The sequence below is a fragment of the Crocodylus siamensis genome, chromosome 2, assembly GCF_052110815.1.
Source record: "Crocodylus siamensis isolate JL-2025a chromosome 2, ASM5211081v1, whole genome shotgun sequence".
Classification (NCBI taxonomy): Eukaryota; Metazoa; Chordata; order Crocodylia; family Crocodylidae; genus Crocodylus; species Crocodylus siamensis.
This window is the reverse complement of record NC_143396.1, coordinates 204,208,699-204,233,157: the sequence shown is the minus strand read 5'-3', so window position 1 is coordinate 204,233,157 and position 24,459 is coordinate 204,208,699. Positions and strand designations below refer to the sequence as shown.

General features: G+C 45.1%; 1 protein-coding gene across 2 annotated transcripts in view; it reads left to right on the top strand.

Moving 5' to 3' along the window:
- The window catches only part of GAS2 (growth arrest specific 2), a 172,026-nt gene that overhangs the window by 18,539 nt on the left and 129,028 nt on the right, over window positions 1-24,459 (top strand). For both annotated transcript variants that reach the window (XM_090032841.1, XM_090032840.1), the window contains exon 3: window positions 10,688-10,812. In XM_090032841.1, the coding sequence (XP_089888967.1) occupies window positions 10,688-10,812 (125 nt within the window). The remainder of the gene's footprint in view (window positions 1-10,687; window positions 10,813-24,459) is intronic.

Sequence of the window (24,459 nt, the reverse complement as noted above, 5' to 3'; positions counted from 1 at the left end):
CAGGAGTTGCTGCAGAGCTCCAGCATTATTGGTGCTGACATAATGTTGTTACTTTAACTGTTGTTACTTTAATGCTGACACTGTATTAGTTGGTGGTTCTCCTTAGCCCTACCCTGCTGTGCTCCATCCAGGGATTCCTGGAATGACAATTTTAATAGGAAAGCTCAACTAGTTGTGTTGTAGGCATTTGTTAATAAAAATAACTTACAGGCTTTGAGTTTTTTTAGCATGTGAGCTTCCTGTAATGCTTATGAAGCACTCAGGGGCCATGATAGGAGGGAAAGCACAGCATATTTTATCAATTTTACAAATGCTCAGTTTCATGGGACTTTTCGTAAGCTTTTCAAACCTTACTGGGCATACTTATGAGCTGAGCACAGGGGTTAGTAAAGTCACACTATACTAACATTACATCAGCATGCTGGCACTGTCCTTGTATGCAGAAGTCAGTGTTCTTGTTCTATATAGCTTTCCCGTAACCTTTTAAAACAACGCAACACAATATATAGCTTGTCTGTTCTAGTTGTACAAAATACACAACATGATATCCCTGCAAAAGAGACAAATGAATATCCTCCTACCATATATCCAGAAGGTGAGAGTGAAGTGATTGCTGGCACAGCTATGCTGGTTAGGGATATTCATTTTTTATATAGTTCTGATAGCCATAGTAAAGCTGGCAAAACTTTGTAGTATAGACCAGTTAGATATTTTCCCATCTCGCATCACTTAATTTACTTATATTTTATTTTGCCTCCATAGGTATTTTGTTGTTTTTTTCCTCAACATATGGCTGCTAATGAAAGTGTTCAAAACTTTCACAGTTTAACAAGTTAATATTTTCAATTTTTCTTAATACTTCACATTTTGATTGAGAAAATAGTGACTTTGATTAGTGCTAGTTGTTAATGTGACCAGGCTTTTTATAACGTGGTTTCAGCCAGAGCTACTTATACTTGCTGGATTTATGTCAGGATCCTCTAAGTGTCCAGCATCTTCCCTCAGCATCCTCCCTCTTCTGCAGCTCACAGCTTCTCCAGCAAATCATGAAAAGCCTCTTCTGTTCCTCCAGATCAGCTTCTTTTGACCTTCATTTATTTGCACAATCAGACACTTTTCCTTTTCTCTTACTTGCACTTCTTTTGTCCCTGCTTCTCTGTGAGTTCCTATGAACCTCCCAAGCCTTGTGGTTTTTAAGACTAGGACTGTATCTTCTTGTTTTGACAATTTTCCATGCTTCAGATCCCAACTTTTCTGTCAACTTTGGTTGGATTGTTTCCCCCGGGCTTCAGTGATCCTACTGGATGCTTGTACATGTGGCGCCATTGCCATGTACACCTGGCAAAAATGTTGCTTTGTGTGGCTTAATGGCATCATGCTCTACACGTGCAGAAGTTTTGGGGATTTAAAATGAGTTTGCATTGTTGCAAACTAAATTACACCCTGATGGAGTTCAGTTTGCAAAGATACGTTGCAGCTATTAGTCAGCTTTCCCCTTGGCCACAGGAGAGGTGGACAGGCTCTGCAGAAAAAAAGGATTGGCCTCAGTGGGCAGGCGCCTCGTGAAGGAAGAAGTAACGAGTGGCCCATTCATAGATTTCATAGACATTAGGGCTGGAAAGGACCTCGCAAGATCATCGGGTCCAGCCCCCTGCCCAAGAGGCAGGAAGTCAGCTAGGGTCAAAGGATCCCAGCATGATAAACGTCCAGACGTTTCTTGAAAGTGTCCAGGGTAGGACACTTGCAGCACCTCTGTGGGCAGTCTGTTCCAGGCCTTGGGGGCTTGGACAGTAAAGAAGTTTTTCCTTATGTCCAGCCTGAAACGGTCTTGCAGGAGTTTGTGACTGTTGGACATTGTCATCCCCTGGGGTTGTCTGGTGAACAGACATTCTCGCAGATCCTTATGCACTTCCCCTTATGTACATATAAAATGCCACCAAGTTCATGAGCCTGTGCTTCCAGCTGATGAGTCTTCATAAAGCCTGTTCTCTTGCCCTCTGATCATGTGCGTGGCTCTCCTCTGGACTCTCTCAAGCTTCTCCACATCCTTCCTAAATTGTGGAGCCCAGAAATAGATGCAGTGCTCCAGATGCAGCCTCACCAGGGGGCCCTGGTCCTTCTCTCCATGGCACTGGTGCAGTGCCCCCTAGGGCCATCTGTGCAAGCTGCTAGTGGCCTGGGTGCTACCTCCGGATCAGGAAAGAGTCGGATCCGGCTGGGTGCTGCCTCTGAGCTGGGGCAGCACCTGGCGTGCTAGCAGCCTGCCTGGTTGTCCTCAGGGGGCACTGCTGCCATGGATGGAAGGAACAGGACCCTCCACAGCTCAGGGGTCCTCAGCCCGTTAGCAGCTTGCCCCCAGCTGCAGGCAGGCTCCTCCAAAAAAAAAAAAAAAAAAAAGGACCTGGCCCCTTGCTGTAACAGTGACGGAAACCCCTAAATTTAAACGTTAGGTTTTCAATTAAAAATTGAGTGCTTCAGTTTAGGAGGCATAGAAGGCAACCCTAAAGGACTTACCCCCCCTCACGTGTACAAGCACTCATTGTTCTAAGGCACTGGTTTTCAACCTTTTTTGGTTGGGGTACCCCGGCAGCCAGTTGATGAATGGGGGTCCTCCGGCAGCTAGTCAGCAATCGTACCCCCAACTGAAAGCCCCTGTTCTAAGGTGCTGTTCTACACCAGAATGGTGCAGCGTGGGTCAGAAGCTGTGGGCAGGCGAACAGAAGGACCTAGCTGCCGCCACCATTTCTCCTTACTACAGCACAGGGGAAGCTCCCCCTGCTGCCACTTCTCACTGCTGCAGAATGACGGAAGCATCCGCCACTGTCACTTCTCCCCACCACTGTGTGCTGAATGCTGCCAGAGCTCCATATCTGTGGGCCAGACCCAATGTCTCTATGGGCTGAATACAGCCTGCAAACCATAGTTGCCAAACCCTGTTGCCATATGAATGAGAGTTATCAAAGTTTAATGAGTCTGCACTGCTGTAGGTTTATGAAAAGAGCACTGCGGCCTTGACAATAGTTGGTTGATTCCACATGCACTGCTGTCCAGCTGGTGGTCTATGGGCTGCTTGTGGTCCCTGAGGGGTGGTCCTGGGGCTCCCAGTCCAGGTGCCTCTACCCAGATTGCTCAACTGATGCTGCTGCCATAGTCTCTAGGCTCCCCATCCATCCTTCTGCTTCCATTTTTTACTTCCATTCCTAGCAATGCCATGAGGAAGTACAGCCTGTGGGTTGGGAGGAACGTGCAAGCAGTTAGATCCATGACCCTAGATCCATGTGCAGCATGGTGGGGGTTGTTCACTATGTAGTGTGGCAGTTGGGAGGAGGGGGACACAGGACACAGTGCTGCTTGGGAAGAGGCATATAGCATGGATGTGAACTGGGTGTCTGTGGCCCCCAACCCCTCAGAAGTTGGCCAGTCCTGCACTAAGGTATTTTTGGTACATCAGTCAACAAAAACGTATAGTTGAATCATGACATAGATCCAGCAACATTCATTTATGTAAGCAATTCTAATCCATGCACAAATAATCCCGATAAAGAAATGGAAAAGCAACAGTTGCAAAATTAGGGATGGAGTTTATTTTCCTGTTTATTTTTACACTTTAGCATCAGTTTTTAAAATTATACAGTGCTATTACCATCTTACAAAACCATTGCAACTGCTTTTTTGTAATTATGGTCCTTTTAGAGGGGTTTTTTTTTTTTTTTAATGTAGTTTAATGTTTTTTCCATCCAAATGTATGAAGCCATTTTTTTCCCCTTAGGCTATGAACATTATTCTTGTTTGAATCAATACATTTCAACTGTTAAATATGTCAGGGTGTCTGTTTTAGCAAAGAAATGCCACCTTTTGGAGCCATAAAATACAGCGAATTGAAAGCTGACACCTAATATATTTTTCATTAGATACAGATGTTCAATGCAAAACTCATTCTTTCAGCATCCATAAAAGGCAGCAGAGCTAAAACGTTCAGCTTAATGTGCAAAATGCAATGATCAAACTGCTAATGCAATTTAGCATTAAAATAATGTCTGTGTATTGTTAAATGGCAATACAAGATAGAAAACTGTTGCTGCTTAATAAGTGAATAGGTTTGATTTTTATTGCCTTAACAATAATAGCAGAATAAGATATATCTATACATTTTAGGACGGCATAAGCATTTAGAACTACAATTGTTTTATGTAAGAAAATTGAAAGGACTCAGTATCTAAAAATAAACCTTTCCATTATGATATAAAATATTTTAAATGGAGATCTACATTTTATTAAAATATAATAATGACTTTTAAAAATAAAACAACTTGTATAGTGTGGCCATTCTTTATATTAGTTTTCTGATCGTTTCATACCTTTTGGCAAAAGTCAAAGGGAGGAAAATTGAAAATATTTTTCATTATTCATAACAGAAAATGTAGGCCAACATGTTGGTGAAGGTATTAAGGTGCTGGGATGCTCACTTTTTGTATCTGGGGGCTATTAATTTCATTTTTGGCTCCAGCTGACTTACATGCACTACTAAAATAATGTCAGTTGTGCATAAGCTACCATTGTGACAAGCACTTGCAGTTCTGCTACTGCTCTTCTGCCACCTGCAGAAGTCATTAAGTACACTAGGGGCTACAATGTAAAATATACAGTGGAGGGAATGGAGGATAAAAATGAAAGGGAAAAAAGTCTTCAAGTTAAACAGATGTTCTTGGAAGTATAAATGTATTAGAAATATCAGATTTAATATGAGCTAGAAGAGGTGTGTATTTGGAGATCACATAAAGGTATTGTATTCATCTTTGGTTTTAACCTACACAATGAAGATTGGGGATTGCTTGCCTGAAGTTTGGTACAGTATTGTCAAACTACCCAATAACTTTCAAAGGGATAGTCAATTCCATCCTACTGCATTATCCTTTTGATTATTTTTCGCTTTTGGTTATTATTGTTTGCACTGCAGCTTCCTCCTCATTAGTAACTGACCCTGATTGCCAGTGCATAAGCTCAACATTAAATGTTGTAGATTTGTACTTTATATTCTTGTTTACCTCAATTATTTTGGAGCTGGTTTAATACAAGCGTTTCCTGAAATGAATAGGATTGTTTCTTTTACTTCTCCCTCTCTTTTTATTTTGAGAAAGTAAAAAAGCACGACCATTTTTTTTTTTAAATCTACTTTTTCTCATTTTTGCCTAGCAATTGGAAGAGAGAGATGTGAAAAATGAGTAGGATTTTTTTTTTATAAATAAAAACCCCCCATCCTTTTTACAAGTACAGACAAATTGGGTTTTAAAACTTTTGAGTGCAAAAAAGAAAAACCCCCAACAATGTTGTTTTGGTCAAAAAGCCATTTTGAGTCAAAACTAATTAACAAAGATGTCACCTTGCTCTAATTGTTAACAAACCTCTATTTTCTTTCTCAAGAAGAATTCTGCAATTTCTAAAAGAAGAAATCGGGAGCTAATAGGGATGGTAATGAAGTAGAGGTCTTTTTTCCTTGAAGTTTCTGGTTTTAACTTTTCCTGAATTGGCAGTGGCAAAAAAAAAAAAAAAAATTTCTGACTGCTGTCCAGTAGGCTAGGTAAAATAAGTTGTTGATCTTAATCTAGTACCTAAATGACTAAGATACACATTACAAAAACAACTATCAATATTAAAAAGGCCAAAGATTGAGGCTAGATCCTATTTTGACGGCAGTGACTTGGCACCACTGAATACTGAAGTGGGACATTTTTTTTTTTTTGTCCCTAAAGGACATTTGGGGAATTTTTTGTCCAGCAGAAATACTGAAAAAATGAAAGAGGAAAAAAGTAGTTTTTATTTAGAAATGCTGTCATGGGGTTTCATGGGTGTTTTTCAGTGTGGGTTTCTCATGCTCCTGTTCCTTTCAGACTACTTCTCATTTGATGTACCTTGATTTCTTCTCTTGGAAAATTAAGATACCATATTAGGGAAATCCCTGACAATGTATTAGGATTTTAACTGGGGTGTGCTAGTGCTCTGCTGGTACTTATAAACCTCTGAGTAGTGGCAATAGAATGCTGATGCCTTAATCTTCCCTGCTTTTTAGCATACATTTCATAGACATTAGGGCTGGAAGGGACCTCAGGAGATCATCGAGTCCAGCCCCCTGCCCAAAGGGCAGGAAGTCAGCTGGGGTCATAGGATCCCAGCAAGGTAAGCATCCAGTTTACTCTTGAAGGTGTTCAATGTAGGTGCTTGAACCACCTCTGCTGGCAGACTGTTCCAGACCTTGGGGGCTCGGACAGTAAAGAAATTCTTCCTTATGTCCAGCCTGAAACGGTCTTGCAGGAGTTTCTGACCGTTCGACCTCGTCATCCCTTGGGGCGCTCTGGTGAACAAACTGTCATGGAAATTTTTTTTTAAGTGTGTGCTGCCAGTACAGAAGAGGTTAAACTGACATGCGCGGTTTGAAGCTGTGAGTGGAAATTTCCAAGGCTCACCCAGTCCTTGCCCCCTGGGTGACCTGCGGAGCTGTCAATCATTGTTGACCTACTTTCCCCACAGACGCATGCTCAGATTGTGTCAGCTCCTGACTGAGAGCATGCTCAGTCAGAACCTGACATGAGGTAATCGGACTAGAAATTTCTCTGCGGAGAGCACGCTGATTGGCTACTAAATTGATATAAAAGTTCTGTGAGCCCCTCCCTCGGGGTGGTGGTGTGTGGGGGGAGATCGCGTGGACGAGAGACAGAGGCTGCTGCTGCAGGGACTGTTCTCTGAGTCAGGCTTCAGGGCCTATTGATCTCCTCCTTTGGCTCCGTGGCTTAGTTCTTTGTATTACTCGTTGTATTGCGGTTTTGACTACGTTCATCTGGCTCCTGACTTACCTTTTGAACTGATTAACGGCTTACGATTTCGGATCACCCTCTGGACCTTGTTTAACCCGGTTCTGGATCATTGACCTCGGCTTACTTCACCAACTACGATTCTGCTCATCCCTCCAACTGACGTCTCCGCTGCATCATCTTCTGGCTACTGATCTCGGCTTCCTCATTCGACTACCCGATTTGTCCATTGCTGTGGACTGGTGTCACACGGTTCATCATCACCATGTTACAGTTCGTTTCTGTTGTTTGTGATCCCCATTTATGAGCTGTTGACCAGCCCTGGGACTAGGTCTTCGGACTGAACCTCGTGGGCCAACAGACCCCTTTGTTGTTAACTGTTTGTTTGTGTTTCAAAACTGTAACTGAAGACCTTTCTGCCTACGCCTGAAGCGTAAGTCAAATAAATTCACCTGTTTTTCTCAACCCGCTCCGAGTCCCTAACTCCAGACTCTACGCCGCTAATCCCACCTGTCCGTATCTAATTGCCACCCCGGCCCACCGTGACCTTGGGGCCCGATCCTTCAGTTTTCCCCGACACAAACGTTCCCCCAGATCCTGGTGGTCACCCCGATAAACTTATAGGTGGTCATCAGATCACCCCTGAGCCTACACTTTTCCAGGCTAAAGAGTCCCATGTCTCTCAGCCTGTCATCGTAAGATCTGTTTTCCTGACCTCGGATCATGCGCGTGGCTCTCCTCTGGACTCTCTCAAGCTTCTCCACATCCTTTTTGAATTGTGGAGCCCAAAACTGGACGCAGTACTCCAGCTGCGGCCTCACCAAGGCCGAGTACAAGGGGAGAATGACGTCCCGGGATTTGCTCGAGAAGCATCTATGGATGCAAGCCAGCGTTTTGATCGCTTTATTAGCCGCAGTATCGCATTGCAGGCTCAAGTTCATCTTGTGGTCAATGATGACCCCCAAGTCTCTTTCTTCTGTAGTGCTAACCAATGTAGCACTGCTGAGCCTATAAGGAAGCTGCAGGTTTTTCCTCCCAAGGTGGAGAACCTTGCATTTTTCGGTGTTAAACACCATCAGGTTCTTGTCTGCCCATTTGCTGAGCTTGTCCAGGTCAACCTGGATCACCCGCCTATCTTCTGGCGTGGATGCTTTGCCCCAAAGTTTGTTGTCATCGGTGAACTTGGCCAGTCCACTCCTGACTCCAGTGTCCACATCATTAATGAAGATGTTGAACAGGATGGGTCCCAGGACAGAGCCTTGAGGGACCCCACTGATCACAGGGCACCATGATGAGTGACTACCATCAATCACAACCCTCTGGGTCTGACCACGGAGCCAGTTTCTCAGTCAGCGGATCGTGGTGGAACCAAGGCCACAACTGACCAGTTTGGCCAAGAGGTGATCATGGGATACCAGATTAAAAGCTTTTTTGAAATCAAGATATATGACATCAATCTCTTCTCCCTTGTCCAGGTGATAGGTCATCTGGTCATAGAAGGAAATGAGATTGGTCAAACAAGACCTACCCACAACAAACCCATGCTGGCTATCCCTTAGGATGTTAGCCTGGGCCAGTCCCTCAAGGATGGCCTCCTTAATAAACTTTTCTAGGATCTTCCCCAGGATAGAAGTCAGGCTAATGGGCCTGTATTTAACCGGATCCACTCTCCTCCCTTTCTTGAAGATCGGCACCACATTGGCCTTCTTCCAGTCTTCGGGCACTACACCAGAGCGCCAGGAGTTTTCAAAGATCCGTGCCAGGGGCTGGGCTCTGACACTCGTCAGCTCCTTGAGTACCCTGCGGTGCAGATTGTCAGGGCCAGCTGACTTGAAGGTATCCAGCTTCTCAAGGTGTTCCTTCACGAGGTCAGCATTTGTGGAGGGTAGGGGATCCCCCTCACCCAGATTTCCCTGTCCCATAGCAGGCATGGGCATCCCATGGGACTGATGAAAGACTGACGCAAAGTACCTATTTAATAGGTTGGCTTTTTCCTGGGCGTCAGTTGTCAGTTGCCCCATCTGGTTTAGCAGGGGTCCAACATTGCCCTTGCTTTTCCTCCGGCTCCCCACATATCTGAAAAAGGACTTTTTGTTGTCCTTGATGCCTGAAGCTAGTTGGAGTTCAGTTGCAGCCTTGGCTTTCCTGGTTTGCTCCCTGCAGGACCGGACCAGTGCAGAATAATCCTCCTTGGAGGTGAATCCTGTCCTCCATCCTTTGTAGGCTTTCCTTTTTAGCTGCAGGGGTCTGCTAGGTCCCTGGAGAGCCAGGAGGGCTGCTGTGCCTTCTTGCTGCCTTTCCTCCATGTTGGAATAGATTTAGCTTGTGCATTGAGGATCGCTTCCTTGAGAAGCAACCACTCTTCTTGAACTCCCATCTCCCTGGGGTCATGGTCCCTGAGGGCCTGACTGACTAGCCTCTTGAGCTTGTGAAAGTCGGCTTTTCTGAAGTCAAGGACTTCTGTGTTGCTGACTGACTTGCCAGCTTTACGGCGGATGGTGAAGGTGATCAGCTCGTGGTCGCTGTCACCCAGCTTCCCGTTGATTACTAGGTCGCCGATTAGGTCGTCCCCCGTAGGCAGTACCAGGTCGAGCAGCACTTTGCCTCTCGTTGGCCCATAGACTTCTTGAGCACTTTGTAGGGTGGGATTTCTTAAATTATTATTATTTTTTATTTTGCTCTCATAAGGTGCTTTGTGTGCATGAGGTGTTTGAGTGGAGAATTTTGTTGGTGCCTAGCAAGATCAAGCCCTAAATTAACACTGAATGGAAACGTTCTGTTCCTCCCTGCTTGGTCTCTGCTCATAGAGAATAAGAAGTGTTGTCAGGTGACCATGTGGGGGAAGATTTCACTTGACAGCCTATGTGTACTTGTTATGAAAATAAATATAAAACATACTGCTAAGCTGTCAATCTGGTATATTTTAATAGTGCTAAAATAAAACTTTGTTCCTACTTAGTCAAAAATAGGTGAAATAGGATTGACACAATCTGTTATGTTATTTAGAGTTGTCTTACAAAACTAGATTGTTAGGTTGAACACTCATGTCAAACAAACACCTTCCGAAAGAAAACATGTTTCTTTCCTTATGTTGTCTCGGTGCCAGAGAATCAGAAAGACTAAGGGCACAGACCAAAGTGACAATTTTCACCTGATCTGGCCACAGAAAGTGGTTTATAGCCATGATCAACACAACTGCGTGGCTTCAGACTGCTTCAAAAACAGCCAATCAGGTAAAAATCTGAACTTTTATTGCATGAGAGGTCAGATGAAGATGTTTTAAAACGGAGTATCTTTTGTAACTTCTGTCTGCGCTGCCTCTCAGCTTATCACTGTTTTCAGAATGGGGGGGGGGAAGGGGGCAGAGGGAGTTTGGTCTGTGGCTTTTTGAGCCCCTGCTGGAGAATGGGGTGGGTGGATTGGAGGCCTCTCTCCACCCCCCAGCAGCTGCAAAATCCTAGAATGAGCTTCCTCCCCTCCCTTTCTTTCCTCCTATTCTGAAACAGGGACAGACTGGGACAGAAGAGGGGTCATTGTTAGGGGAAACTGGCTGCAGTTGGCAGCCAGCAGCTAGACTGCCCTCTCTCCTGCAGCCAACAGTGAACTTCAGTTTGGTCTGGGGTAATACTGTAACTCAGAATGCTTCCTGCAAAGCAGTCTGAGTTACAGCAGGGAGCTGCACTTCTGTCTGCACCTTAAATGATAAAAGCTAAGTACAATGTAAATTATTAATTTAGAGCCTTATTCAAAGCCCACTTACGTCAGTAGAAAGACTTTCATTGACTTCAGTGGCCTTTGGCTAATGCCTTCATTCTTGCAAATCCAGGATTACATTTGCTGACAAAGATTGTGTCCATGTTAATTTTCTTCTTGCTTTTCAGGTAGGGAGATAACAGCAGAAACTTTCATGGAGAAACTGGATAATGGTGCCTTGCTTTGTCGACTGGCTGAAACCCTACAGGAAAAATTTAAAGAAAACAGTTTTGATGCAAACAAACCTGGTAAAGTAAGTAGTAAATAATACATTCATGCTCATAAAATTGTTCCATAATCTAATCTTTCTGAGATGTTCAGAGCTTTTATTTGTGGAATTTCACTATTGCATATCTGGGAGCACTGTTCCCCATTAAAAAAATGGCATAATGTAAATATGCATTCTTTTAAATTCTTTGTATGTTAAAGTTGTTATTTTTTAACAAGTTACGCTATTAGAGCAGTAACTCTGGTGCCTTGACAATTCTATTATGGGGCTCTTCAGCAGCAGCAGTATATCTTTAAACGGCCAGGAAACCACAGCAGAGCACTGAAGTTACTTTCAAATTTATTCTAAATGAATATGCTCCAGAGACTAATGAGAACAATGGAAATCTTTCCAATTACTTCAGTAAATTTTGAATGACTCCCAACATCTGATTCTCCTATGACCATGTAGGAGCAGGATCATAGAATTCCATATTCATTGTTTCTCAGTGACTTCCATATCCAGTGTATTTAGTTTAAAATAAAAAGATATTTTTTCTTTTCTATCTGCCAGTAATGCAAATTCAGCCTGAAGCCTACTCTTCCAACTTCTGCATCATTAGTGTTTGGTAACACCTGGGGGAAGCCTTCTTCTCTTTAGATTATGCTTTCTTTGACCTGTTCAACCTCTGTCTTCACTGTTGTTGCACAGGACTAATGTGTTTCATGTGCTAAGTGATGGGTAACAACATAAGGACTTAATACACATTAAACCAAACTGCCTTTTTCTTAAATCAACTATTTACAGAGCTACTCTAACTACAGATTGAAATACCTAGCTACATACTTAGTACTGTAGTCCTTGTCTCTTCCAGTGCTGGTGTTGATGTTTCCTAGTTTTGTGCAATTTTTACAAGTCAGAAAACTTAATGGATGATGCTGGGTTTTTGGTTGTAGCTGTGTTGGTCTAAGGATATAGGCAGACAAGATTCTTTGGGTACATGCAATATCTTTTATTAGACCAACTGTGTAGTTGGAAAAAAGTTCTTCACAAGCTTTCAGGTGTAATCGCCCTTCTTCAGACTCCCTATGCTTGAAGAAGGGTGATTTGTGCCTGAAAGCTGGCACAGAACTTTTTTTCCAACTACTCAGTTGGTTTAATAAAAGAGATCACATCTCCCCAAAGAACCGTGACTTAATTGATGATACACAGAAGATGGAGGAGAATTCAGAGATGTCAACCTTAGTTGTTGCAAGGCTAACACAGTAGGAAATAGGAACTTTTTTCTCTGGGAGCAGGTCAATTGTATAAGGAATTATCATTTTTACCAGCCTGACAACTTGAGGCACCCCTGGCTACCATTGCTGCAGCTAAGCTGTCACTTATTCATCCAGGCTTCAGAAATAGCTGTAGTTACTACTAGTCACTTAGGATCATTGTAGCTGCTGCTCTGCTGGAGACAAAAAGTCCTGTAATATATCTGTCTCCACTCTCAGCATGTCCCCTATCTTACGACAGAAGGGAAAGAAATACCAAACGGAGACTCAAGCAGCAGGTATAGTCAGCAGAGATAGATGAAAGGCATAATGCTGGCACCTGGCTTCAGCACCTTGTAGCATAACTATACCTACTAACTTGTCTCCTAACTACTGAGCTAAACCTCTTTCCTTCTTAGATTACTCCCAACAGCCTTTTCCAGTCCTTCCAGTCTTGCAAACACCCAGTGTCTTCTGAAAATCCCAAGTTCTGCAGCCTTGTCCTTAGATACCTAACATGTACCAAGTACCCTAAACACTTTCAAGCACCCACCTTCCTCAGACAGTCATGTGCCGTCCATCATCTCATTTGCATCAGAGATCTTTTCACCTACCCATCTACCCTACCAGCCTCTGAGACAAACTCACATGTATACCAGACACAATTACTGAGTTTTCTGGAGTTCAGTGTCTTTTCATACCAGCTGCTTGTGGCAAGGTGGAGGTGGTCATATATTGAAGTCTGTGGTCATATAGAAGGGATTTACATGCCTTACTTCCCCAGAAGCAAACTGTGCATGTGTCACCCTACACACATGCATGTGGTCTGGTGAATAATAGCATTGATGTGTCAGTTCTTCAGAGCAGTCTAGATTGTTTAGTAACCTGGGATCTTTGGAACAAACATATGGATTAGATGTGGGGCCTCCCTGCTTTCCTGCCTGAACCAGGAGGAAGGGGAGCTGTCTCCTAGAGCTGCCTCCTATTCTAGAGCATGGGAGAAGGGCACTCCATCCAGGTGTAGATCAGAGAAAGGGCCAACTTCCTGCCTTGTTCCAAGTCAGTGGTGCTCAACCTTTATGCCCCACAAACTAGATGAGTGGCATGAGGCCTGTCTGCAAGACTTGATCAGGCCCTGGGGCCCTGCCCTGCATAGCATAATTGGACTCTGAGAGCCCAACACCACCTCCTCCATCCTCAGTGCACTAGAATTGGGTCCCAGGGGCCTGGCATCACTTGTTCCCTCCCATCTCCATGCTCTGGGATTTGGTCCTGGGGGCCAGAAATTCCCACTCCCTCCACATACTAGGATTGGGTCCTGGGGGCTCAGTGCCATGCTGAGATTGGGTACACAGTGTGCAGAGTTTCTTATTGATCCAAAGATTACACAGTAAGGGAACAGTACTATCACTCTCCTGCCACCTAATTTATGGACCTGTGGAGCCCCACAGCCTAAATTACATTGTGCCAGGGGTTGGATCTGGCCTGCAAACCTGAGGTTGAACATCCCTGTTGTAGAGCACAGGACAGGGTGGACTGACTGTCTGGTTCCACATTATAGGGCAGGGTAGGCTTTGGGTTCTAGATCGCAGGGGGGGTGGACTTTCTGTCTGGTTTTAGATAGCAGAAGGTGGCAAGTTTTCATTCTGGTTCTAAGTCACAGGATGGGGTGGGCTTTCTGTCTGAGTCAGGATCTCAGGACAGGGCAGTCTGTCAAGGTCTAGATCACAAGGTGTGTGTGGGGGGTCCATCCAGTGACAGACCACAAGGGCATTCCCTCCTGTTCTAGACACAGACCAGGAGGGACTTTCCATCTCAGTAGCACAGCAGCAGAAAGGAATCTCAGAGTCATAGTCAACTCCCAAGATGAACATAAGTTGTCAGTGCGATGAAGTGATCAGTAAAGCTAACCACACTCTGTCATGCATTAGCAGGTGCATCATGAACAGGTCTATTCATTAGCAGGTGTATCACGAATGGGAGGTGATATTTCCCTTCTATGCAGTATTGGCAAGGTCGCAGCTGGAGTACTGTGTTCAGTTTTGGGCACCGCACTTCAAGAGGGATGTGGAAAACCTTGAGAGGGTCCAAAGGAGGGCTAGAGGGACTTGGTTCTCTTCAGCCTTCACAAGAGAAGGCTGAGAGGGGATCTATTGGCTGTCTACAGATTCATCAGGCAGGGACAGCAAGGAATAGGAGATGCCCTGTTTACCTGTTTACCCCTTAGAGTTACTAGAAACAATGGCCGCAAACTGACAGAAAGCAGGTTTAGATTAGACATCAGGAAGAATTTCTTTATGGTAAGAGTTACCAGAATCTGAAATGGGCTTCAAGGGAGGTGATGCTCTCTCCTACCTTGGAGGTCTTTAAGAGGAGACTGGACAAGCACCTGGCTAGGGTCACCTGACCCCAGCGCTCTTTCCTGCCCAGGGCAGGTTGGACTCAATGATCTGCTAAGGTCCCTTCTAATCCTAAACTAATCCTAATTCTAATCCTATGAAATTGATGAAATCTTTTAATGAAGCAAAATGTAATGCCATAGATCTAGGAACTAAGAATGTAGGTCACATACAATATAGGATAGGGAACTGTATTTTGGAAAACAGTGATTCAGAGAAGGATTTACAGGTCATAGTGGATATCATCCTAAGCTATGATCTTACAAAATGGTTGCTGAAATGGCAAATGTGATCCTTGTTTAAGCTGGGAAATGTAGACTAGAGATAGGGAGGTGATATTTCCTCTGTATACAGCATTTGTGAAACCATTAGTGGAATATTATGGCCACTTCCAGTGTCCACACTTTTAACAGTGATGTTATCAGATTGGAAAAGTTTCAGAAAAGAGCTACAAGGATGATCTGATGTCTGAAAAACTTGCTTTTGAGTGAGAAATTAAAGGAGTTGAACAAAAAAAGAAGACTAAGGGGTGTCTTGATCACAGCCTGTAAGTACATGGGGGAAAAGATATCTGATAGCAGATGGCTCTTCATCTAGCAGACAAAAGCATAACAAGGTACAGTGTTTAGTGAATGAAGACAGATAATTTCAGGCTAATACTAATGCAAAAAGTTTTATGGTGCAAATAATTGATCATTTGAAAAAAGTACTTAGGAATGTGGTGCATTCTCCAGCATCTGGAAAATGGGCATTGGATTTCATTTTTAAAGAAACAGTTTACCTGAACCAGAAGTTACCAAGTTGATGCAGATACTGCTTCCCTTCAAGAAAACATGTAACATATTGGAAAGAATCTAGTGAAGAGCAACAGAAAACAGTTTGAGGTCTAGAAGACATGTTTTGCTGGAATAGGTTGGAAGAACTGGAAGATTTGATAGCAATCTTCAAATCATGAAGGATGGCTATGAAAAGGATGGTGATAGACTATTTTAAGTGGCTGAAGGTCAAGAAGCAAAGCTTTTAAATTACAACAGTGGAAATTTAAGTTGGATATTAGGAAAAATTCTCTCACTGTTGTTGTCAATGGATTTATGACCCAGATACCTTGTTCTGGGCAGACCCAAACCTTCAGACCAACCATAACCCCTCCATTTAATAACAGGCAAATTTTATTGATACACAGTGATAACAGATAAAATTAATGTAAACAATTCTATATCTACCACTCCTAGAGCTGTCATCAGGGGGAAGGTACATCTGACCAGTATGCGAGCTTCACCCTGCGGTTCTTTCTTGAATGCCAGATGTCAGCAGCCTGGAGATCAAAGGCTGAGGCCCCTGCTCCAGTGAGACTGGCTGGTAGTCAGCCCTCTGTCTGTGGTGGCCTCAGGTTCCCCAGGACCCTTTGCTGCTCTGAAATCAGGGGGCTGGACTTGATGATCTCCCGAGGTCCCTTCCAGCCCTGATGTCTATAAAATCTATGAAAATCCCTCTTTTTGTATTCTTTCTACCCCTCTAATGACTCTATCTCTGGACATGGTTGATTGGTCTCCCCTTGGTTGTCATACTGTCTGTGTTTGTCTTGTCAGCACATTCCTTTGTTTCACAAACCCATCACATGCACACATCTTAATTTGGGCTTTTACTGGGCCTCCTAATTTGGTCTGTTCCCCAAAACCAGAACTCCTAAGGGCTCTGTAGCTGGGCATTCTGACCTGACCAACGCAGCAGTCCCTTATCTCATGTTATGGAACAGTGTGGTACAAGTCTTCAGTTACCCAGCCAGTGCATCTACTGGCTTTGGGCACAGTGGGCCTTGAAGGACATTTTTTGCAGACAGACTTTTAGAAATCTATTAACTTTTGCCATTTTGCTGGACCACTGCTTTAATGCATTATTTACTTTACTTACATGCCAATTCCCAAAAGCAAGCCTCTAAATACTATTTTCTAGCCATTAGCTATGAACATGGTTAATAGGGGTGTGTGAAGTGGGCCGTATTGGATTCAGATTTGGATTTGGCCCAATTAGCAGGACAATGATTCGATTTGCTTATTCAGATCACTGTACCAATTTGATTCGGCTGAATCTGAATCTGAAGATTCAGTTCTGATTCAGAGAATCAACAATCTGGCCACAGACACAGCTTTATGTTTTATCTACATTCCTCGAGGTACCAGGCGTGGCTCGTGAACATTGAGACGGTGGGGCAGATGGAGCATCCCACAGAAGTCCGGGGGAACCCCCCCATGTGCTCAGCAATAACCCCCCCTGCGGCCCCCTGATTCGGTGATCGGCTGTGAGGGAACCCTGGGTGCCCTTCCAGACCCAGGAGGCACCAATTGCCGAGCTGTGGGGCGGGGTCCCCCACACGCTCCACAGTGGACCTAGAAGTGGACCAGCAGTTCTTCTGGTCCACTTCTGGGTCCACCACCGAGCGTGCTGGAGACCACCCCCCGCCCCGTGCTCCCATGGGATGCTCCATCCGCCCCACCATCTCAGTGTTTATGAGCTGCCTGGTGCTTCGAGGTATGTAGAAAAAAATATAAAGGTGTGTCTATGGCCGAATCGTTGAATCTCTCCAAATTTAATTGGAGGCTTCTGATTCTATTTGGAGTGATTAATGGGTCTCCTGATTCTAGATGGATTTGGAGATTCAGCTGTTGAATCTCTTCTGAATCAAATCAGCAACCAAAGCTTTGCACAGCCCTAATGGTTAAGTGCAAGAACAGGTTACCAAGAGAACTTTTAGAAACTCTGTTGTTGAAGGTTTTTAAGGAAAAGCTAGACGAATCCTTGTATAGTATAGTTTAGACATGGATATTCCTGCCTTGAACAGGAGGTTGGACAAGTCAACCCTCTGGGGATCCCTTCCAGCCCTAATTTTCTGATTCTATTGTTAGTGGAATAAATGGGCTCTGTCATATTTAGCATATTCCTGTTATAGGTAAACAAGGTTTGGAGTTTTAAGTACAGAGACCTTGGCCTGCTGTGGCAAACTATTAAAAAAAAAAAAAAAAATCTTTTTAGCCTTTTAATAAAGATACAGAAAGCAAAAGGAAGAAAATGACCAGAGAATTTGAAATAAAGTGTTAATACTTTCATTTCAACCATATCTTTTGTTCCTTTTCCTTTTAGCTTTACAGTGATTTTATAAGAAAAAAAAAACCCAACCTGTTTGATAATCTTGTTGATGGTGTCCCTTTTATGGAAAGGAGAATTTGATTGAAGTGTTTTGGAAATATTGTTCTTGTTGGGTCTTATCCAGGTACCTTGAAAACAAAACGGGAGAAACAAATAGGAGGAGATAAAGGGAAAAAAAAGTAAGTATCGACAATGAGGTTTCTGTCTGTGGTGATGACTCTTGGACCCATGCTATGGACAGAAACAGGCAGAGCACCCCATCTTATCTGCCCCTCCGAGATCTGTCAAACTACAGCAGCAAATTTTTTAAGACATTGCATCTGGCTGCTTTTTTGGACACTGGCTCACAGCAGTATTGTAAATGAAACTGCCTTGGCTGGCTAAGCTAGATTTCCTAATGTTTAAAATGGGAGGAAAAAAAAAGGACACAGAAAAAAAGAGATGAATAAGATGGGGATGTAGCGTTGTGGCATGAGAGGGAGCAACAACAGAAAACCACACTTGTATTACAGGGCTGTTTCAGAGGAAGTGGGGATGTCATCTAAATCCTTGTTTGATAGTGCCATAACAAGCAGTTAGTGCCTGGGGTGAACCTTGTTGGGGATGAAAGGGGAATGGGTGGGCATGATTCTGATTAGCAGGTATACATGGATTCCAACTGGGAGGAGGGGAACATTATTCTGAGAGTGGGGTAGAGGGTCATGCATGGCTCCAAGATCAGAGGCTGGGGGGGCATCGCTTTGACCCATACTGGGAACTCCTACATAGTTTTGGCTGAGCTGCTCTGTGCATACTGTGCCTGCCCCAGCTGTTTCTGTCAAAGCAGCAGCAGAAACTGGGTCTGGAGTTCCCAGCGTGGGAGTGCTGCTTGGGTGTGTACTCGATGGGGGTTAGGGGTGATTCTGGTGCCTTTTCTACATTAACATCTAGGGCAGGTGCTGCTCACCCACCTCTAGTTATGCTCTTTTTTGGGATTGGCTTGGTCTAGTCAAGTCAGTTTTCAATATCTCAGGATATTGAGAATCCCCCTTGATGTTATGGTAGATGCAGGGGTACCAAGTGGTGGCAAGGGTCCAACCATAATAATGAACCTTGTACCATTCCTCCTGGTTTTGTGTCAAATACTGAAATTCATACTTAATCCTGGCTGGTTTGCTTAATTAAGGACTCGGAAAAGAGATGATTGGTGGAATACCCCGTCTCCTCATTTTGTCCACCAGTATACCAATTTTGATCCTTTTGATTTTTGTTTTGTTGTTGTGCTTCTTCATCAAACCTGATTTTAGCGTGTTCCATAGGGCAGTATCTATAGACTTAAATCTGATCTAGTGTGGTATTTGTCATTTATAATTTTGCTGACTTATACATAGAGGTGCATTGATATATTGGTCACGTTAGATTGTTACCAATAAAAGGAAAATTAACATTATTGGCTTTTTTTGTCTGATGTAGCCATATGCATGCACGCAACAAGGAATGCAGTCAGGCAGCTTGGAGAGCAGAGTCCTGCCGGTAAGTCTGTGGGAGGGAAGGGATGTGAGGATGCAGACTGAGGCCCCAGTTGTGACAGAGGGGGTGGGGCAGGGGCAGGCATTGCCCAGCCAGGGTGGTGAATGGCACCCCAGGCCTGGGAGCAGGACAGAGCCATGGGCAGCTTGTCCAGGGGGCACGGGAGGGTGTCTCTCCACCACTGTGTATGCTCCCAGGGGAGGCATGGGGGACATATGCTCCCCCAGATTTGTGCACAGGGTGAGGGTGGGATGCCTGCTATGGTCTTGGGGCCAGGGGCAGTACTAGCCTTTTTCCACTGGGGGGCTGGGCCAAGGCTGGGAGCAGGGCAGACTCAGCTGCACAGCGTGGGAGGTGGTGGCCCTGGGAGTAGTGACTATGAGGGAGCTATGGGGAGTGGCTGTAGCCCGTCAAGCTCCCCCTATCATTGCCCTTTCTAGGGGCACTCCACTCTGCTGCCTTTCCCTCCGGAGCCGTGTGCTGACTTCATGTCTTCTTCCTGTCGCACACTGCAGGGCTCCCAAGGGAAAGGCAGCAGAGTGTACTGCCCTGAGCAGGGGCAACACGGGGGGGGAGGGCTTCGGGGAGGGCTATAGCCACTCCAAAATTTCTCATAGCTCCCCTGTAGCTGCACTTTCCAGCACCATTGCTGCCACCCACACCGTGCGGCTGAGCTGGCTTGACACCCATCCCCAACCTAGTCCCCTTCCCCTCCCCGGCAAGAGGCTGGCACTGCTCCTGGTCCTGAGTCCACAGTGAGAAGTCTGCATTCATCCTCATTCCACACACAAATCTGGGGGGGCACATAGCCATGGGGAGGAGCCACCCCACCTTTATGTTCCCCCATTCCCCTTAGACTAGCCACCTGCGGCTCTGTCCCATGCCCTGCCCTGGCCCTGGGGTTCCATTCACCACCCGAGCTGGGCAGCTCCTGCCCCTGTCTCTCTCCTTCCCTCACCATGGGGGCTTTGATGTGCACCCCACCACCTCCCTTCCCTCCCCCGCCTCTTTCCCCTCCACAGACTTACTGGCAAGAAGCTGCTCTCTCAGCTACCAGGCTGCATTCCTGGTATCAGCTGTTGGATTGGTATTGGCCGATATAGCTGATTTAATAATCAGTATCAGCCAAGAAAAATTTTACCCTTACTTATACGTATAACTCATGTAATGGGTTGAGTTGGGCTTTTGTGACCTTGGACAACTTGGCTTCTACAAAACATAACTGTTTGTTTAAATTCTATGGTCTGCTGCTATGAAAAAGGTCACATCAAATAATTATAATTGTTCCTCCTACCCTTAAAATATATGAAACACCTAACATTTTATGGAAAAAATAAAATGTGTGGGTTTTTGCAAACCTTATGTGATATTCATTTGATATATCTATTTAATTATTTATTCCTAGATGTGGTTGAAAATACATTGAAAACAACTTTTTGCCCAAAAATGGGACACGTTTTTCAGAAAAGCCAAAGCGGGTTACAGTAGCCCACCTAAGATGCTGGACTAGAGCCACTATTGACCCTACATAGTTCTGATCATTTTGACAGGTTGAATAAAAAGCCAATGAGGTGGGTTTTTTATTTAAAATTTACATCAAGATCAGTTAGAAAATGCTTACACAGCTCTAAAACATTCAATTTCATTCAATTAACATCTCAATAAATCATTCCCACTAGATACCTTTATGTTGGGTTCTAGTATCGGTGAATGCCTTGTTATTTAATGTTAGATGTTATTTGCTGAAGGAAAAGTTGGCAAAGATAAACCATAAATGCTGTGTCCCCATTAGTAGGAACATGCATTCTGTGGTGCCTCAAAGGCTTTTGAAGCACCACAAAATGCATGCAGCACATGAATAGGTTCTCTGCATTGCATATTTGCAGCGTGGAGGCAAAATTGGATACTGGGAAATCCTGTATCTAAAAAAGGCACAGAGGAAAAAAATGTTGCAGTGCACATGGCAGCAACATGTGCCACCCAAAACTGGATCCTCGCTGGCCAGAGCCACACTCCAGCTGCCAGCCAGGCTCTGCACGCCTGGATCACCGCTGTTGCAGCCCCGGGAGGCCCCCAGGCCCTCAGGTAGGGCTGTTGGGGCCAGCCCAGGTGGTGGCCCACAACGCCCCTTACCCCACCTGGGGCAATTTGCTGTATGCCAGGGTGCTTGTGCCAAGGGATTCCCTGGAGACAGCTAGCAGCAGCACATCTATGTGCCGCTGCTAGCTGTTCCTGGGGAAATGCACGTGCCCGCTCATGGCAATGTGCCCAAAGGTTCCAAAAGTCTGGGCTATATTACATTCTGGAGCTGTGCTGTTTTATACCATCTGAGAGTGTCTCCTTAAAAACTGGAACTGGCTGAACTCATCCTTTTGAACCCAAATTATGGGACAATTAGACATTTGCCATCTGTTTTACTGTAATTACTTAGATTTGTAGGTCATTTTCTTTGTCAAACTGGCATAACAGACAGTGAAACAAGACAGAAAAATATCTCGTTCCAGAGCTATTTTCTCAAGGTATATTATTTCATATTTGGTATAGTAAGCATTCAAAGAAGTGGCAGGGGTAACAGCTTTGTGTCATTTGCAGGCTATTAGGGAGCTTTCATGGTGTAATTCTCTTATGTAGCAATCCCAAGCAGTAGACTCCTCTACTGGAAAATCTGACTCTTGGTGCCAAGGAAAGTTGTATGAGTGTATGAAATTTAGCATAGTAAGAATTCCACAATACTCTCCTGAATCGTTGCCATACACCACATTAATAATATATGTGGTATTCTGGAGTCATTAAGCCATTACTGAGTGGGTAGGAATAAAGAATCTTAACAGGTTTTCACACAGCTGCCCTGCTGAAGGTTACTTTTCTTCCAACTGGACCTTTAGACTCCAGGTTCTATTAAAAGTGATAAAGCACTCCTGAATCATAAATGTTTTTCTTTGTAAATAGAGGAAGACTGGTATAAAAAGAATGGCTGCCAGAGAAATTGGTTTTCAGGATCAGCCAGGCCATGCTTAAGTGAGAGGGAGGTTGAGGCACTTTTGGATGAGGCTAGCAGGAGAAGGATAATGGTGGGGGGGGAACCTAGAAAGGTACCTCCATAATCCAAAAGACTTAATCTGTTTCCAAAAAACAAGTTTTCTCTCCTATGTGAGGCGCTGATACTAACAAATGAATTAGAGCAGGGGCATCAAATGTATGGCCTGCAGGCCAGATCTGGCCCATAAACCTCCTCCATCTAGCCTTCAGAGCTCTTGGAAGACCAGGGAATTTGGGGGATGAGTAAGGCCTGTGCCTACACAGATTTGCTCATCTAAGAGCCATTTGGCTTGCAGCTACTTGTCCCACTGCTGTCCTGTGGTTTCTTGGCCCATTGCTACTTGCATTGCTATCACTGTTCCCTCTGCCTCAGCAAGATAATGTTTCCTCCCCACCTTGACCGCTTCTGCTGTTGCCACAGACACTGGCCTTGCGACTTGCCCAACTACTACTGTCTCTGCCGTAACCACTGCTGCAACTGCTTGCTCTGTGAGGACCCTGTGGTCTGGATCTGGTACAGGGAATGCAGTGAATTTGATATCCCTGGATTAGAGGAAGATTCTGTTATCAAGGGTGCGAACTGAGGATCACAGAGTCCTTCTAAAAATCTTTGAGATTGTTTGTTTGCCTTTTGTGTTATGTCTATCAAATGAATGCATACATTGTGTAACAGGGCCACTCTACATACATGCGCATGCACGTGAACACACACACACACATGCACACACATGTATACAGAGCGAGAGAGAAAGATAGCAATTAGTTTGGCAATACTTTATTGGTATATTTATAATGTTAAAGGAATTTGGAAGCCGACCAGAGTCTCTATCATCTTGAAATAAATTCTAAATACCTATATGTCTTGATGTGCGCTTTTGGTTTTCTTTGCACATGATGGGGGGGATGTGGTGTTTGCAGGAAGGGGGTGGGAAGGAGTGTGGAGGAAGGCAGGTGTGTGTGTGAAGGGATGTGGGTTGGTGTGTGGGTAGGTGTGGGGCAATTGCTGGGGAGACTGTGGCTGTGGGAAACCTTGTGGGGGGGGCTGCTCAGGACGGGTGAGTCCCCTGACCCCCACAGTGTGCAGCACCTCCACACAGCCTGTGGAATGCCTCTCCCCCACTCCACAGGGTCTCAGCCCCCCCTGGAGGGTCCCAGCTCCCCTCTGGAGGGACCCAACCCTCCCGCCCAGGGCCCATAACTTGCCTTTTGCAGCAGCAGTGGGAATGGGGTGCTCTAAGCCTGCTGCTGCAGCTCCCAGCTCTCGGGGACCACGTGCCGGGACCAGCCAGGTCCTGCCGGCCCTGGGGCCCCACTGTTGCCCAGCTAGGGCTGCTTGTGGACATCCAGGGATCTAATTTTCTCCCCGCACTGCAAGTTTCCAGTACGGGGAACATTTTTTCATTCCCACATGTGCCTGTAACCCAGTTTCAAAGGGGTTTAAGATGGGGCAGGAGGCATGTACACGCTCCTTTGGACACGCCATGTGAGTGCAAAGACTAGAATTGGGAGAAAGAGAGCGTTATGCCTTGTCCAAGCCTTGAGAATCCTAGTTTCATAGGTGGTAGGGTTGGAAGGGACCTGAGCAGATCATTGAGTCCGACCCCCTGCCATGGGGCAGTAAAGAATGTTGGGGTCAAACAACCCTGGCAAGGTGATTATCTAGCCTTCTTTTGAAAAACTCCAGGGTAGGAGTGAGCACCGCTTTCCTTGGAAGTTGGTTCCAGATCCTAGCCACTATGACTGTGAAGTAGTGCTTCCTGATATCTAGCCTGAACCTACTGTCAGTCAACTTATGGCCATTATTCCTACTCACTCCTGGTAGTGCTCCGGGGAATAGGGTCTCCCCCATTCTCTGCTGGTCCCTCTTGGTAAGTTTATAGATGGCCATCAGATCCCCTCTCAGCCTTTGCTTGTGGAGGCTGAACAGGTTCAGGTCTCGTAGCCTCTCCTCATAGGGCCTGCCCTGCTGCCCCCTGATCATGTGAGTGGTCCTCCTTTGGACCCTCTCGATGCTGTCCACATCCCTCCTGATGTGCGAGACCCAGAACTGGATGCAGTACTCCAACTTCAGTCTGACCAATGTTGCATAGAGGGGGAGGATCACCTCCTTGGACGTGCTTGTGATGCATCGGTGGATGCATGACAAGGTAAGGTTAGCCTTACTGACCGTGTCCCCACATTGGCGGCCCATGTTCATCTTGGAATCAATAGCGATTCCAAGATCCTTTTCTGCCTCTGTGCTGATGAGAAGGGAATTCCCCAGCCTGTAGGTATGCTGCTGGTTCTTCCTCCCTAGGTGCAGTACCTTGCACTTTTCAGTATTGAAACCCACCCTATTCTCATCT